This window comes from Solanum lycopersicum, chromosome 6 (genome assembly GCF_036512215.1).
Source record: "Solanum lycopersicum chromosome 6, SLM_r2.1".
Taxonomy (NCBI): Eukaryota; Viridiplantae; Streptophyta; class Magnoliopsida; order Solanales; family Solanaceae; genus Solanum; species Solanum lycopersicum.
This window is the reverse complement of record NC_090805.1, coordinates 41928544-41942383: the sequence shown is the minus strand read 5'-3', so window position 1 is coordinate 41942383 and position 13840 is coordinate 41928544. Positions and strand designations below refer to the sequence as shown.

The window sequence follows — 13840 nt, the reverse complement described above, 5'->3', positions numbered from 1 at the left end:
TCTCTAAGGCGCAAATGCAATAAAATTAGTGTCAGATTTCAGTTTTTATTCATTATACAAAAAATAATAATTATGCACTAACCAAGGTTTTATAACGAATAAAAATAACAATGAAAAATAAGTATCTCGTAACTTCAAGAACAATTTTAAATACAAAAAGAGATAAGCATCTCGTATCTATTAAAATAATTTTTTCTCGCTTATAAAAGATAATATGTTCCCTGTCTACTAATGACTAATCTCCTATTATTAAAACTACTTTATAACTATTTAGGATAGGATAGATAACTTCTAGTAACCATTAGGGGCGTGCATCGGTTGGTTCGGTTTGTTTTTATGATAATCGGTTCGGTTTATCGATTTTTTATTCTTAAATATGCTAACTTAATAACATATCGATAAGATATTCTTTATCGATTTTTGGTTTTTGATTTATCGATTTTTGATCATATCGATCCGGTTTTCGGTTTACCCAATAAAAAAAATGTTCGTAAAATATTATATGTCTTATCGCTTCTCTAAATGCTTTGATATAGTGAAACAAAAAAAAATAATGAGAAATTGCATAAAAGAAATATATAGTATAAACATTCTTTGTATTGTTTCTTGTTTTTCAAGCTACAAAATTTGATGTTATTGAGAATGAAAACGATGTTTAGTTTGAGAAATAACAAAAATACTACAATAATGTAAAACCAAAACGTCTTCAATGACTATTTCTGTTACCTTGTTTGTAAACCAAAACAATAACCATAGCTTCAGTTCTTCCGTTGAAAAGAACTTGTCCAGTTGCTTCAGTTCATAAGAAGATGAAGTGTTTTGTTTTTGGAAGTTGATGGGGCACAATTTGGGAGGAAATCAATAGTGCAGTATATGGGAATTTGGGGGAAGTGATGTGCTTGACACATGTTTTTCTGTCTGTTAGTTTAAAAGAAAGGATGGTTATGCAAGTTTTGAGATAGTAGGATGTTTTTTTGGTCACAATGATATCATATGAGGATGTAGTTTAAATTTTGCTTATACTTGAGAAATGAATTTAATCGAAAATTCGTATGTAAGAGTAAAGAAGTAAATTACAATAATTTTAATGAATTATCAATTTATTTAGTAACTTAATATTAAAAATTTGAACTAATAGCCTCTTTTTTTAATTTAACAAAGTTATTAACACATCGTTAATTTAATAACGATAAATCAATAAAAAAAATTCTATTCAATTTATGAATGAGTTCTATTTCTGCACATCTTACACATGTAGAAAGGGCAAATTTGCTTAATGACTTTTATATTATTATATTAGATTGGTTAATAGAATAGTCTATTATTTTTTAGATTTCATGTTCTTTAAGAAATTATGTAAGTTTATCATTATAAACTTATTTAGTGATCTCTTAAAGTTAAATTTTTAATAAATAGAAATAAACTAATTAATTTTGATTAATTAAAATATGAATTAATCATTTGATTTTCTTTATGCGGATGAAATTCATACTTTTTAGCTAATAACTCAAGGTACAATAGCAAAAATATTGTTATTTATTAATTGCTTTTATGAAATGATTAATATTAAAGAACATGTTTTTGAGTAACACATAAATAAGAACAAATTTTTGAGTATTAAGCTAGCGTTTGACTATAAATTTTTAAATATTCTTGACAAACATTATTTGAGTGAAAATTTGGGTTAAATTTCACTATGTGTTTGGCCATAGGATTTGAGAAATATATTTCAAACTTTTAGAAAAATATGATTTATACCCATAAATTTTAAAAAACTATCAAAACTAACTATAAGTTTATATTATAAGTCAATTGAATGTTTGTTACGTTAATAACAAATAGTGTCCATGACACTAGAATAATGTGGTAATTTGGAATGAGCGCAACAAGCATCATTCCATACATCGTGAAGTAGACGAAACAAATGACTTTGTCAACAAGCATCATTTCATATATCGTGAAGTAGACGAAGCAAATGACTTTGTCACCTTGAGCTAATTTTTCATCATTTTCATCAATAATCATATCATTATTCAATATTCACTAAAGATAGAATATCATTATTTTGGTGTTCACTTAAAAAATTATGTAATATAACATAAACAATTACTATAGAGATTTGTTTTTGTAAAAGATAAAAGTTTGGTTAAAATTTTAATTTTAAAAAGATAATGAGATTTGACTCAAATACCACAAAAAAAAATAGTATTTAAAAATTTAAAATATTTATCAAAAATATTTAACAAATTATAAATTATATGAACAAACATTTTTTCCCAAATATTATTTGGGAAATCTATGGCGAGACGAGCCCTAAGAGTTTCAGAACGCAAACCACATACTTAAAGACTAACACTGTTGTAGCCCAGTTAACAAAAAACCCATATTTAACTACCTAAAATCAAAAAACCAATTGCAAGTCACAGGCTTCATGGTATTGAAGCCAGCAAACTTGGCATTAGTAAGGCACTGGAAGAGGCCGTGGCAAGGCTCCATGATCTGCATTGGGTTTCGTCTGGAATTTGCAATACTCCATTGATAACAATTGGCTTTCTTCAATGTTGATTGTGTTGATCCATTGTAGCAAAATGTGTTCAAGTTCTTTGCCGTTGGTCCACTCGTGGACCCCTGCTTTTACTAGTGTCCTGTTTTTATTTATCAAATTCCAGGCTGGGAAATCTTTTCTTGGCATCACAAAATCTGCTTCCCTCAGCTTCAAACTGGGGCAGAAATCGCCGATTCCATCGCCTAGATAAATCATTCTCTTCTTCCCTTCCTTAGCTTGAATTCTCTCTACTATCATACCCTGCATTAAACAGACAGAATCTCAATTAGGAATAATTAGTTAATTTCATATTACATAGAAATTAAAGGATTTAGTATTTAGTTACCTTGCACATGTTGGGAGGGCAGAGATTGCAACCATGAGGGGATTTTTGAAAATCAACATAAGGAAGGATTCGAAGCCTGCCTTCCCCATCGACGTAGCCTGGATTAGTGTTGATCTCTGAGAAACAATCCCTAATTCCGAGATGTTTCAATATTGTTTCAATGAAGAATACATTTGCATCGCTTATTACTCTCAAATCACACCTGAATTAACACACATTTCTATTAGTTTCTATACAAAATTTAGGGAAGCTGAAATTATGAGATACGTTATACGTACCCTAATGCATGAGCTGATTTAATAGCTGGAACAATCCTAGGGTGTATGGGAACCCGTTTCAGTACCTCTTCAATGTCTTGTATTGTTTTGCCTTGTGTATGAAGCTCCTTCATCATTCTATCCTGTTATTTGAAATAGAAGAGAAATATTATCAGGTTTTCTATTGGGCAGTAATGTATAAGATTAAAGAGAAAACGAAAACTAACCATGAGAGAGTTCCATGGCATAGTAGGGAGAAGTTGATTGAACAAATCAGTGGCGCCTAATTCATCCACCACCCAATTATCACTATCCACGTCGATAATTGTCTTGTCAAAGTCGAAAACCACTACAATTCCAGCCATTTTTTGTTTATGAATATAGAAGACCTCTGTTTCTTGTTGTTTTGGTTTGTGAACACCAAACTAATGAAGAGGGAGCTTTATAGGGAGTGATAAAAAGGTACAAAAAAATAAGATGCCGAGGGAATATTACATATGTTAGTGGTAAGTTAACGAAGAGTCACTCAAATTCATATACTCACTTGGTTTTCTTCTTTCCGTATCCTTAACTATTTATGCGAAATTGAAGGAATATAACAGAATATTCCATGTGCATTCTCCAAAATTAGAATTGAAACTAAAATCTTCTAGTAATAACGGAGGACACTAAATCTAGATTTATATGATTTAATATAGGTATTTGATTTTATGTTACTTCTTTATATATATATATATTTTTAATTCTATCTATTTTATATTAGCTGTCAATTTTTTATGAGATAATATATAAAAATATAATTTAACTTGGCTTCAATTAACATATATGTGCTCGAAGTTTAAGCAGATATTTAAACTTATATAAAACTAAATAAATAGTTCGTTTTACGTGGCATTTTACATGAAAATTTTGTATCGTAAGTGGTGTTCTACGTGTATTATGTCACGTAAGACGTGTGAATCTATTTAATTAAATTTTATACAAATTTAAGTGTTTATTTATGCACAATCAAAATGTGATTATATAGATGCCAAGTTAAAGTACATATTTATGTGTTATGCCTTTTTCTATTTATCTGTTCTTTAAGAAATCATAAATGAGAATGATAATTTTACTAATTTACCTGAAGAATATTTTCTAACAAAATTAAATGTTCCTAATTAATTAACACGAGTTTTACTTCATTAAATCACATAAAAATGAATTTTGGTGTAAGCATCCGGTGCAGGTAAGTTTTTTCATGATTAGGCGAGACAAAAATTGCTTAATTCTCTTTTTTAAGGCAAAGAGGAAATTCTAGATTATGACATATTTTGGCAGTGGCAGAGCCAAAAATTTTAATAAAGGAATTCAAAATTTGAAGAAATAGACACACAAAATAGTCGAAGGGAGTTCGATATCTACTATATATACCCAAAAAATTATTTTAATCATGTTCCGAACCTCTAAAGTTATGATGACTCCGCCACTGGATATATTTAGTTCGAAAATATAACTATTGGTATATTAAACTATTTCCTACAATATAGGGATATATTTAGCCCTTTACCGTAATTTAAGTGGTAACCTTTTTTTTACAAATTTAATTATTTTAAATCGTGTAATTACGTAATTTTTCTAAGGCATAATACATAAATATGACCTTAATTTAGTGTCAATCACTACTAGAAAACATGTCTGTAGCAACAATTAAACATGTGTTGCAATAGATACTCATTCGCAACGGTTATAACCTTTGCAATAGAAAACTGGACCTAATGAAACAATTTGAGAATTAAATCGTTGCATTAGTACTGTAACCGTTGCCATAGTATCTTTATATTGCTACAGTTCGTGCAAACTGTCGCCTTAGGTACTCTATGGCAACAGTTCCGCCAATTATTTTCTCTCTATTATTTTCCTCCACTTATTTCACTACACCTGCCAAAAGAGTTTTTTAAAAAATTAATTGTAAAATTAAAATAAAAGAACCTCATTTTTAATACAAACCGTTGATCTCTAGTATTCAATCTTAGCCTTACATCTATTTAAAAATCAACAACATAGATCAAAATAATTGGTTTACCAATTTTAATCTACCAAGAGCAAAACCCTATAAAGAATTTCATTCTCCACCCTTCACCATTGCAGTGGCGCACACTATCTCTTCTCCTCCCCTCCTCATCGCTGCTTCCCTTTTCTCCCCCAGCTAGAAGCAATAGCCAGAAGCTCCAGCGAGCAGGCTCCATCGACGGAAACAACAAGCTCCAGCCAACGAGCTCAAGGCAGCGTCACCTCTTTCTCTCTTCCGACAAAGACGAGAGAACAACAACACCAGCAGCCGGTGATATCCCTAGCGCCTCCCTGCATTCTTTTCTCTTTTCCAGCAGCTCTGGCGATGACCAATAGCAGCACGGAGATGGCCAACGTCTGGTCTTCTCTTTTCCATTCTCCGATCAGCGAGCTACGAGAAAGCAGCTCCGACGCAGCCACCTTCTCCTCCTGAGAGGCAATTTCTATCAGACATGACTATCGATATTTCTATCCTAATTTTTGGCTGAGTTGAATTTGGTAGTCAAAGTTTTGCATTTTAAACTATTTTGGAAGTAGAATGAAAAACTCCCCCTTTAGCAAGTATATTTTTTTCCAAGTATATTTTCTTTCATGGTCTTTTTTGTTTGTTTGTGGTGGTTTAGATTTGAAGAAAGTTGCATCACTGATTGAAGGTGGAACATATATACAAGTGAAATACAAAAGATATACAGGGCTATGAGATTGACCATGAAACTCAGGAGCAAACTAAAGGCTTCAGTACTTTCTACTTTTTGGCCTAATTTTGTGAACTTGAATAAATGTTAATTCTTGAACATTCTAGGATTATTTTTATGTTTAGGCTTAGTTTTTGTGAACATCAATGTATGTAACTCTTGAATTGTAAATCAAAATCATGTGTACTTATCTTTAATATATAGATGCGACTAGTTGAAGTACATATTAGTTTAATATTTTCTATTATTATATGATTGTTTACCATTTAAAAAGTCTATTGTAATAGACTAATAATATTGTTGCAATAGTTTAGAAGAACTGTTGTAATAGAGTAGACCGAGTTGTATAATAAAAAAGTTGTTATAGATCTTTTACAACGGTTCGCAACTGTTGCAGCAACCATAGAAAAGTGTCATACTAAACTAAAGATTAATTGTTGCTATAGATAGTGTGTTGCAACAGTTTACAACGGTTGCTATAAAACAGTTACTATAGACATATCGCAACAGAGTTATATGCGACACACCGATTTCCGTTGCCATAATGCAATTGTCATACATAAAAATAAAAACAATAACAATGTTGTAGCCCAGTTAACAAAGAAACCATATTTAACTACCTAAAATCGAAACCAATTGCAAGTCACAAGCTTCATGGTATTGACTCAAGCAAACTTGGCATTAGTAAGGCACTGGAAGAGCCTGTGGCAACGCTCCATGAGCTGCTTTTGACATTGTCACTAATTTGCAGTAATCCACTGATAACAATTGGCTTTCTTCCATGTTGATTGTGTTGATCAATTGTAGCAAAATGTGTTCAAGTTCTTGGCCGTTGGTCCACTCGTGGACCGTTGCTTTTACTAGTGTCCTGTTTTTATTTATCAAATTCCAGGCTGGGAAATCTTTTCTTGGCATCACAAAATCTGCTTCGCTCAGCTTCAAACTGGGACAGAAATCGCCGATTCCATCGCCTAGATAAATCATTCTCTTCTTCCCTTCCTTAGCTTGAATTCTCTCTACTATCATACCCTGCATTAAACAGACAGAATCTCAATTAGGAATAATTAGTTAATTTCATATTACATAGAAATTAAAGGATTTAGTATTTAGTTACCTTGCACATGTTGGGAGGGCAGAGATTGCAACCATGAGGGGATTTTTGAAAATCAACATAAGGAAGGATTCGAAGCCTGCCTTCCCCATCGACGTAGCCTGGATTAGTGTTGATCTCTGAGAAACAATCCCTAATTCCGAGATGTTTCAATATTGTTTCGATGAAGAATACATTTGCATCGCTAATTACTCTCAAATCACACCTGAATTAACACACATTCGATTAGTTTCTATACAAAATTTAGGGAAGCTGAAATTATGAGATACGTTATACGTACCCTAATGCATGAGCTGATTTAATAGCCGGAACAATCCTGGGGTGTATGGGAACCCGTTTCAGTACCTCTTCAATGTCTTGTATTGTTTTGCCTTGTGTATGGAGCTCCTTCATCATTCTATCCTGTTATTTGAAACAAAACATAAAATTATCAGCCTTGTGCTTTGAAAGAAGAGCATAAAACTATAGTTAATTAAGAAAAGAAAAAGTTACCATGAGAGAGTTCCATGGCATAGTGGGAAGAAGCTGATTGAATAAATCAGTGGCGCCTAATTCATCCACCACCCAGTTATCACTATCCACATCGATAATCGTCTTGTCGAAGTCGAAAACCACTACAATTCCAGCCATTTTTTGAGTAACTTTTCAGAGAAGAGAAAAGAAGAGCTCTGTTTGTTTGTTGTTGTTATGGGATGTATTTGGGTTTGTGAATGAAGAGGGAGATTTATAGGAAGGGGAAAAAAAGGGAATTAGGTATAAGAAAATAAGATGCGAAGGGAATAATACTACACAAGTTAAGGCAAAGCCACTCAAATTCCTATACTCACTTGGTTTTCAAATAATTTTCCACATTAGCCGTTAGATTTTGATCCTGCGGTGGATAAATCTTTTTGATTTAAGGTATAAATTAGTTTTCATTTATTAGTTGGGAGAATTTATAGAAATTCGAAGGAATATTCCAGGCAGGGAATGGAATTCTCCACAAATTAGGATTGAACTAAATCCTTGTATGAATTACATGGGAGAATAAATCTATGTGATGTAATATACGATAAACTAGATTTATGTGATGTAATATAGAAAAAACTAGATTTATGTGATGTATTATAGATTTATTTGTTTTTTATTTTATTTTTTCTCTTTACCAACTATTTAAAAATTATAAATAGAAAATACTTAATATTTTTTTTTTAATATTAAAATTATTTTATAGAGAGAAATTAATTTAAACATCTATGATAAATTATTAAATTATTTAATGAAAGGGACATTTTACAATCAATGATTATCATTCAAAACATGAATATTTATGCTCTATTAATCCACTCGACAACTTATACCACTTGACACATACAATTTTGAATTGATTCATTTGGTGCTATGGCAGAGAAGGGTTCAATCGATTTTTTTATTTTTGAAAAGTATAAATATATATATATATAAATTTGATTGTTTTTATCAAAAGCTTTTAGATATATGAAAATATACAAAATATGTTTTTAATGTTTGATATGTATATGTATTTTTTAATATTATAAATCATCATAACTGTCATTTGCCACTATCACGGTTAAAGTAACAATTTATCCCTTTTGATTTTTATACTTTAAAAGTATATTTAATATTCACCATTAATAGTAATTTAATTCTCAAAAGCATTTTTTAAAAAAATTTAGTCAAACACAATTTGCTTATAAAAAATACTTTTTTAATAAATTAGTCAAACACATATCATTTTTTTCAAAAGCACTTTTCTACTTAATCAAACACAATTTACTTATAAAACATACTTTTCTAATGTATTAGCCAAACACAAATTATTATTTTTTCAAAAAGAATTTTCTAAAAAGCTATTTTAAAAAATATTTCTGAAAATAAATCGCTTTTAGCAGTAATGTCAAACAGACTCGTATATAAAAAGAATATGTAAAAGTTTTACATAATTATTACGAAGCTATGCGATGAAAAAATGATTTTTATGATTGAAGTTATATATTCTAATATAGGATTTATCCTTACAAATAATAGAGCACATACAAAAATTTTGAAATACTGTTTTTGAGCACTAAAACGAAATTTATTTTTACAACAAGCTCTTAATAATATGATTGTGATTTGTCATTACGAGTACGATTATTTCCACTGTAGAAAGAAATGAAATTTCAAGGGGAACTCTAGGAAAAATGAAATTATGTAGTGATTATTATTATTACTATTATTATTGACACGTCAATCAGATAAAAAGGCAATAAGCATGATTCTTGTTTTTATTTTTCACTCTATCTTGCCAGATCTTTGATTTACTTATCATGTGATATATTTCTTAGATATTTACTTTTTATATATAGACGATGTAATGATCTTGAACAATATCAATTATAAAAGGTCAATTACATATAATTGTTTGTGATAAACATGAGGTGATAACCCTTAAATAGTCCTTAATTAGTATGAATTGGACAAAAGAAAATTAATATTGTTTTATGTTTGTTTTAGTTAATTAGCTTTTACGATAATTATGGAGAAAAGTGAAGAAGGAAGATAGAGAAAATTCACATTTAGAGGTATATTGTGGTAGCCTGGTAGAGAAGTCATTAAAATTCACAAAATTTATTAACTTTTGCTAGAAAAATTATCAAAATTAATAACATTTTATGATATTATCTCAAATTTATTCCCTACACAAAAGAGAAATTTTATTGGGAAGGAAGGTGTATTCTAATGGTGGTTATATAAGCTGAGCCCGGAGCCTAAACGATATAAAATATTAATAAAAATTTTAAAACGGTATATAAAATTTTATATTAGCTAAAACAACAAAATCGCTGGAATAACAGCGATTTACTCTACCGAAAAAAAGTAAAATCACTACTACTGCAGCGATTTTGCAAAATGTGATTTTTTTAAAAATAAAAATCAAATCGCTACCTAGGCAGCGATTTTCAATTTTGTTTTTTTAAAAAAATTGAAAATCGCTATCTAGACAGCGATTTCCATTTTTTAAAAAAAAATAAAGAAAATCACTGCCTAAGCAGCGATTTTTAATTTAAAAAAGAAAAAAAAATTTAAAAAATGTAAATCGCTGCCAAATGCAGTGATTTTCAAACAATTTTTCTTTTAAAGAAAAAAAATGTAAATCGCTGTCTAGGCAACGATTTAAAAAAAAAAAATTTAGAGTCACACATATCATTCGATTGTTGTATTTTGCATAGAACAAGTCCAGTGTTGTACATATTGCTGGCAGCTCGGTTCTATACCAAAAATAATTTTTAGTGACATTTAATTAATGTCAATAACTTAATTGGCGCTAAATGTCTTTAGAGGCTATATAATGACATTAACATTAAACTAAAGTCCGTAAAAACTTTACTAATCTCTATTTATACATATATATTGATGCTAAATATGATCTTTGTTATAGTCTAGAATCTTGATCAATTAAATTAGATTCAAATCTCCTTAAAAAACGAAATTTGTATGCCTTGACCTGAATATCATTTTATTTACTTTTACCATTTTAGTTTTCCAACTACAATTTACTATAATATGTGGTAATACAGAAAGAAACACAATTTGAATGAGCTGGAACTAAGAGAACGTAGGTAAATATAGCAGTTGGCATGATCTAATTAAGAAGATGATTAATAATTTCAGCAAAAGACACATCCTCTTTGCACCTTACCTACCAATTACCATCAGAAGGCAGATATATTGTAAAAATATTCAATAAAAACAAGTATAGGAGTTTATAGAAAGGCAGGTACTGATCCAAGATTTATAATACAAAAAAGGGTAAAATTATTTTTTAAACTATACAATATTAAATAAAAATAACCTCACTTATAATTTAGTTTTAAAATATCTTTATCGCTAACAATTTTGTCAAAAAAATATCTTTTTAATTTATCCTACTTTCTTTTTTAAGCCGATTCATTTCTTTTTTAGCAACTTTAATTTGTAATTTTTATTTTCCAGGTGACAAGTATATAGAGCACAAAATTAAAAAAATATTTTAATATATTTGACTTTCTTCAATTTAAAATAGATTTAACTCATTATTTTTCTTAAATTATATGTCAAATCAGAATAGGTTAATGAAATATGGAGACATCAGCAGTAATATTTTCATAAGAAAAATATTTGTGAATATTGATTTAGTGTTTTTACCTCCGAAAAGCCTAACCAAACATAATCTCTATAGGTTCAAAAAGTTTTAAGTTCACAGTATTAAATCCATTCTATTTTAAAAATTGTAAGTATTTTGGTGCGTCCAAAATTATTGAGTTAAATTGAATCGAGAAAGAGTCATTTTCCAAAAGAATAGTTGAAGAGTCTTCGTGAACTCAAACCACATGTTCAAATATGGCAATTAGTAGTTTTTTAAGTTTTGATAGTAAACATGTCATACGTACAAAACAAAGTACAATAATCTTGTAGCCATTAGTATTTAGTAAGGTACTGGAAGAGGCCGTGGCAAGGCTCCATGAGCTGCATTGTGTTTCGTCTGGAATTTGCAATTCTCCATTGATAACAATTGGCTTTCTTCAATGTTGATTGTGTTGATCCATTGTAGCAAAATGTGTTCAAGTTCTTTGCCGTTGGTCCACTCGTGGACCCCTGCTTTTACTAGTGTCCTGTTTTTATTTATCAAATTCCAGGCTGGGAAATCTTTTCTTGGCATCACAAAATCTGCTTCCCTCAGCTTCAAACTGGGGCAGAAATCGCCGATTCCATCGCCTAGATAAATCATTCTCTTCTTCCCTTCCTTAGCTTGAATTCTCTCTACTATCATACCCTGCATTAAACAGACAGAATCTCAATTAGGAAAACTAATTCACGAATTATTTAATATAGAAATTGAAGGATTTAGTATTTAGTTACCTTGCACATGTTGGGAGGGCAGAGATTGCAACTATGAGGGGATTTTTGAAAATCAACATAAGGGAGGATTCGAAGCCTGCCTTCCCCATCGACGTAGCCTGGATTGGTGTTGATCTCAGAAAAACAATCCCTGATTCCGAGATGTTTCAATATTGTTTCGATGAAGAATACATTTGCATCGCTAATTACTCTCAAATCACACCTGAATTAACACACATTCGATTAGTTTCTATACAAAATTTAGGGAAGCTGAAATTATGAGATACGTTATACGTACCCTAATGCATGAGCTGATTTAATAGCCGGAACAATCCTGGGGTGTATGGGAACCCGTTTCAGTACCTCTTCAATGTCTTGTATTGTTTTGCCTTGTGTATGAAGCTCCTTCATCATTCTATCCTGTTATTTGAAACACAACAGAGATTATCAGCTTTATTGTTGGGCAGCCCGTTGCACAAACCTCGACGGACGAGCAGAAAAGTATAGTACCAAAAAAAATATGCTAAGATGAAGAGAAAAAGAAAACTAACCATGAGAGAGTTCCATGGCATAGTAGGGAGAAGTTGATTGAACAAATCAGTGGCGCCTAACTCATCCACCACCCAATTATCACTATCCACCTCAATAATTGTCTTGTCAAAGTCGAAAACCACTACAATTCCAGCCATTTTTTTGAGTAAATTAGAGACGAGAAAAGAGAGAAGAGCTCTGTTTGTTGATGTTGCGTACACCAAACATATGAAGAGGGAGATTTATAGGGAAGGGGAAAGGGAATAAGGTACCAAAAGAGAAAAAAGATGCCAAGGAATATTATATTACATAAGTTAGTGGTATGTTTAACGCAAATTCCTTTAGTCACTTGGTTTTGATATTAGCCGTTAGATTTTGATCTTACGGTGGATAAATCTTTTTACTTTATGGGAATAAATAACTGTTCATTAATTAGTTGGGAGGTCAGGAAAATTCGCAGGAATATGACAGAATATTCCATGCAGTACTCCACATACATATTAGGATTAAACTAAATTCTTGTACGAATTACATAGGAGAATAAATCTTTATAATCACATAGGAATCACAACTACCAACCGGGTTGTGGTGCACTTATAACAGTGCTTCACCTTTAATCGGAAAATTTTGGATTTGAGTCCTAAGTATAGAGAAAATATTGTTGGGAGCGTCAACGTCACCCTATAATGAACCCTACAGTGCGAAATTCAAATTTAGTCAAAGCTTCAATGTGGGCTCTAACACCAAATGGAAATTTTTAAAAAAAATCACATAACTATTTGTTTTAAGGAGTTATTTCTTTTTGGACTCTATTGATTAAGTATTAGTTGTTCATTATTCTTTTTATCAATTACTTAAAAATTATTAAATATAAAATAATAATTTAACTAATTTACTTCTTAAGAAACTTTTTTTTAACTTTACCATTTTATGTTATTTTTCACTACATTTAAAAAGGATTTAATTGTATTTTTCCAATTGATTTTGTAAATTGACAACTAATTTAAATCTCTATTTCTAATAAAATGTGTGGACAATTAATATAGAAAGAAAAAAGTAATTTAATAAAGTGAAAATGCATGTTTGCTAGTTATAAATTTATAATTAGATACTAATGTATAAACAACAAACACGTACCATGTGTCGATATATATAAATCAAATGCCGCTAAATCGTGGTTCTAGATTAGTAGATATTCGTGAATAATCCCAATTGTTATGTTAACAGTGGTAGTGGCAATTATGACAACTTAAATATATAAAGATATAAAGTTTATAAATAATTTAAGAGGATATTTGTATATTTTATTTTATATATAAAACATATTTGTATAATCTTTTATTAAAAAATAACCAATTGAACAGATCTCTTCACTAGTACTAAATGAATCAAATTCAGAATTGTATGTGTTATGTGATCTGGAATATGAAATTAAATTTATTA

The 13840-nt window shown here is 30.2% G+C and overlaps 3 protein-coding genes across 3 annotated transcripts; all 3 read right to left on the bottom strand.

Moving 5' to 3' along the window:
• Window positions 1–2189: 2189 nt before the first annotated feature.
• psi14B (protein) lies at window positions 2190–3537 on the bottom strand. Its single transcript, NM_001247074.1, has 4 exons — window positions 3376–3537; window positions 3170–3291; window positions 2892–3093; window positions 2190–2806 (listed from the first exon to the last, which is right to left on the bottom strand). Exons 1-4 carry the CDS (start codon window positions 3511–3513, stop codon window positions 2459–2461), a joined length of 810 nt encoding a protein of 269 aa, NP_001234003.1. The 5' UTR covers window positions 3514–3537; the 3' UTR covers window positions 2190–2458.
• Window positions 3538–6224: 2687 nt separating this feature from the next.
• On the bottom strand, window positions 6225–7672 carry psi14A (protein). Its single transcript, NM_001247572.2, has 4 exons — window positions 7499–7672; window positions 7287–7408; window positions 7010–7211; window positions 6225–6924 (listed from the first exon to the last, which is right to left on the bottom strand). Exons 1-4 carry the CDS (start codon window positions 7634–7636, stop codon window positions 6577–6579), a joined length of 810 nt encoding a protein of 269 aa, NP_001234501.2. The 5' UTR covers window positions 7637–7672; the 3' UTR covers window positions 6225–6576.
• Window positions 7673–11368: 3696 nt separating this feature from the next.
• Window positions 11369–12596, bottom strand: psi14C (inorganic pyrophosphatase 1-like). The gene is made up of 4 exons (NM_001279335.1): window positions 12418–12596; window positions 12165–12286; window positions 11888–12089; window positions 11369–11801 (listed from the first exon to the last, which is right to left on the bottom strand). Exons 1-4 carry the CDS (start codon window positions 12553–12555, stop codon window positions 11454–11456), a joined length of 810 nt encoding a protein of 269 aa, NP_001266264.1. The 5' UTR covers window positions 12556–12596; the 3' UTR covers window positions 11369–11453.
• Window positions 12597–13840: the final 1244 nt, after the last annotated feature.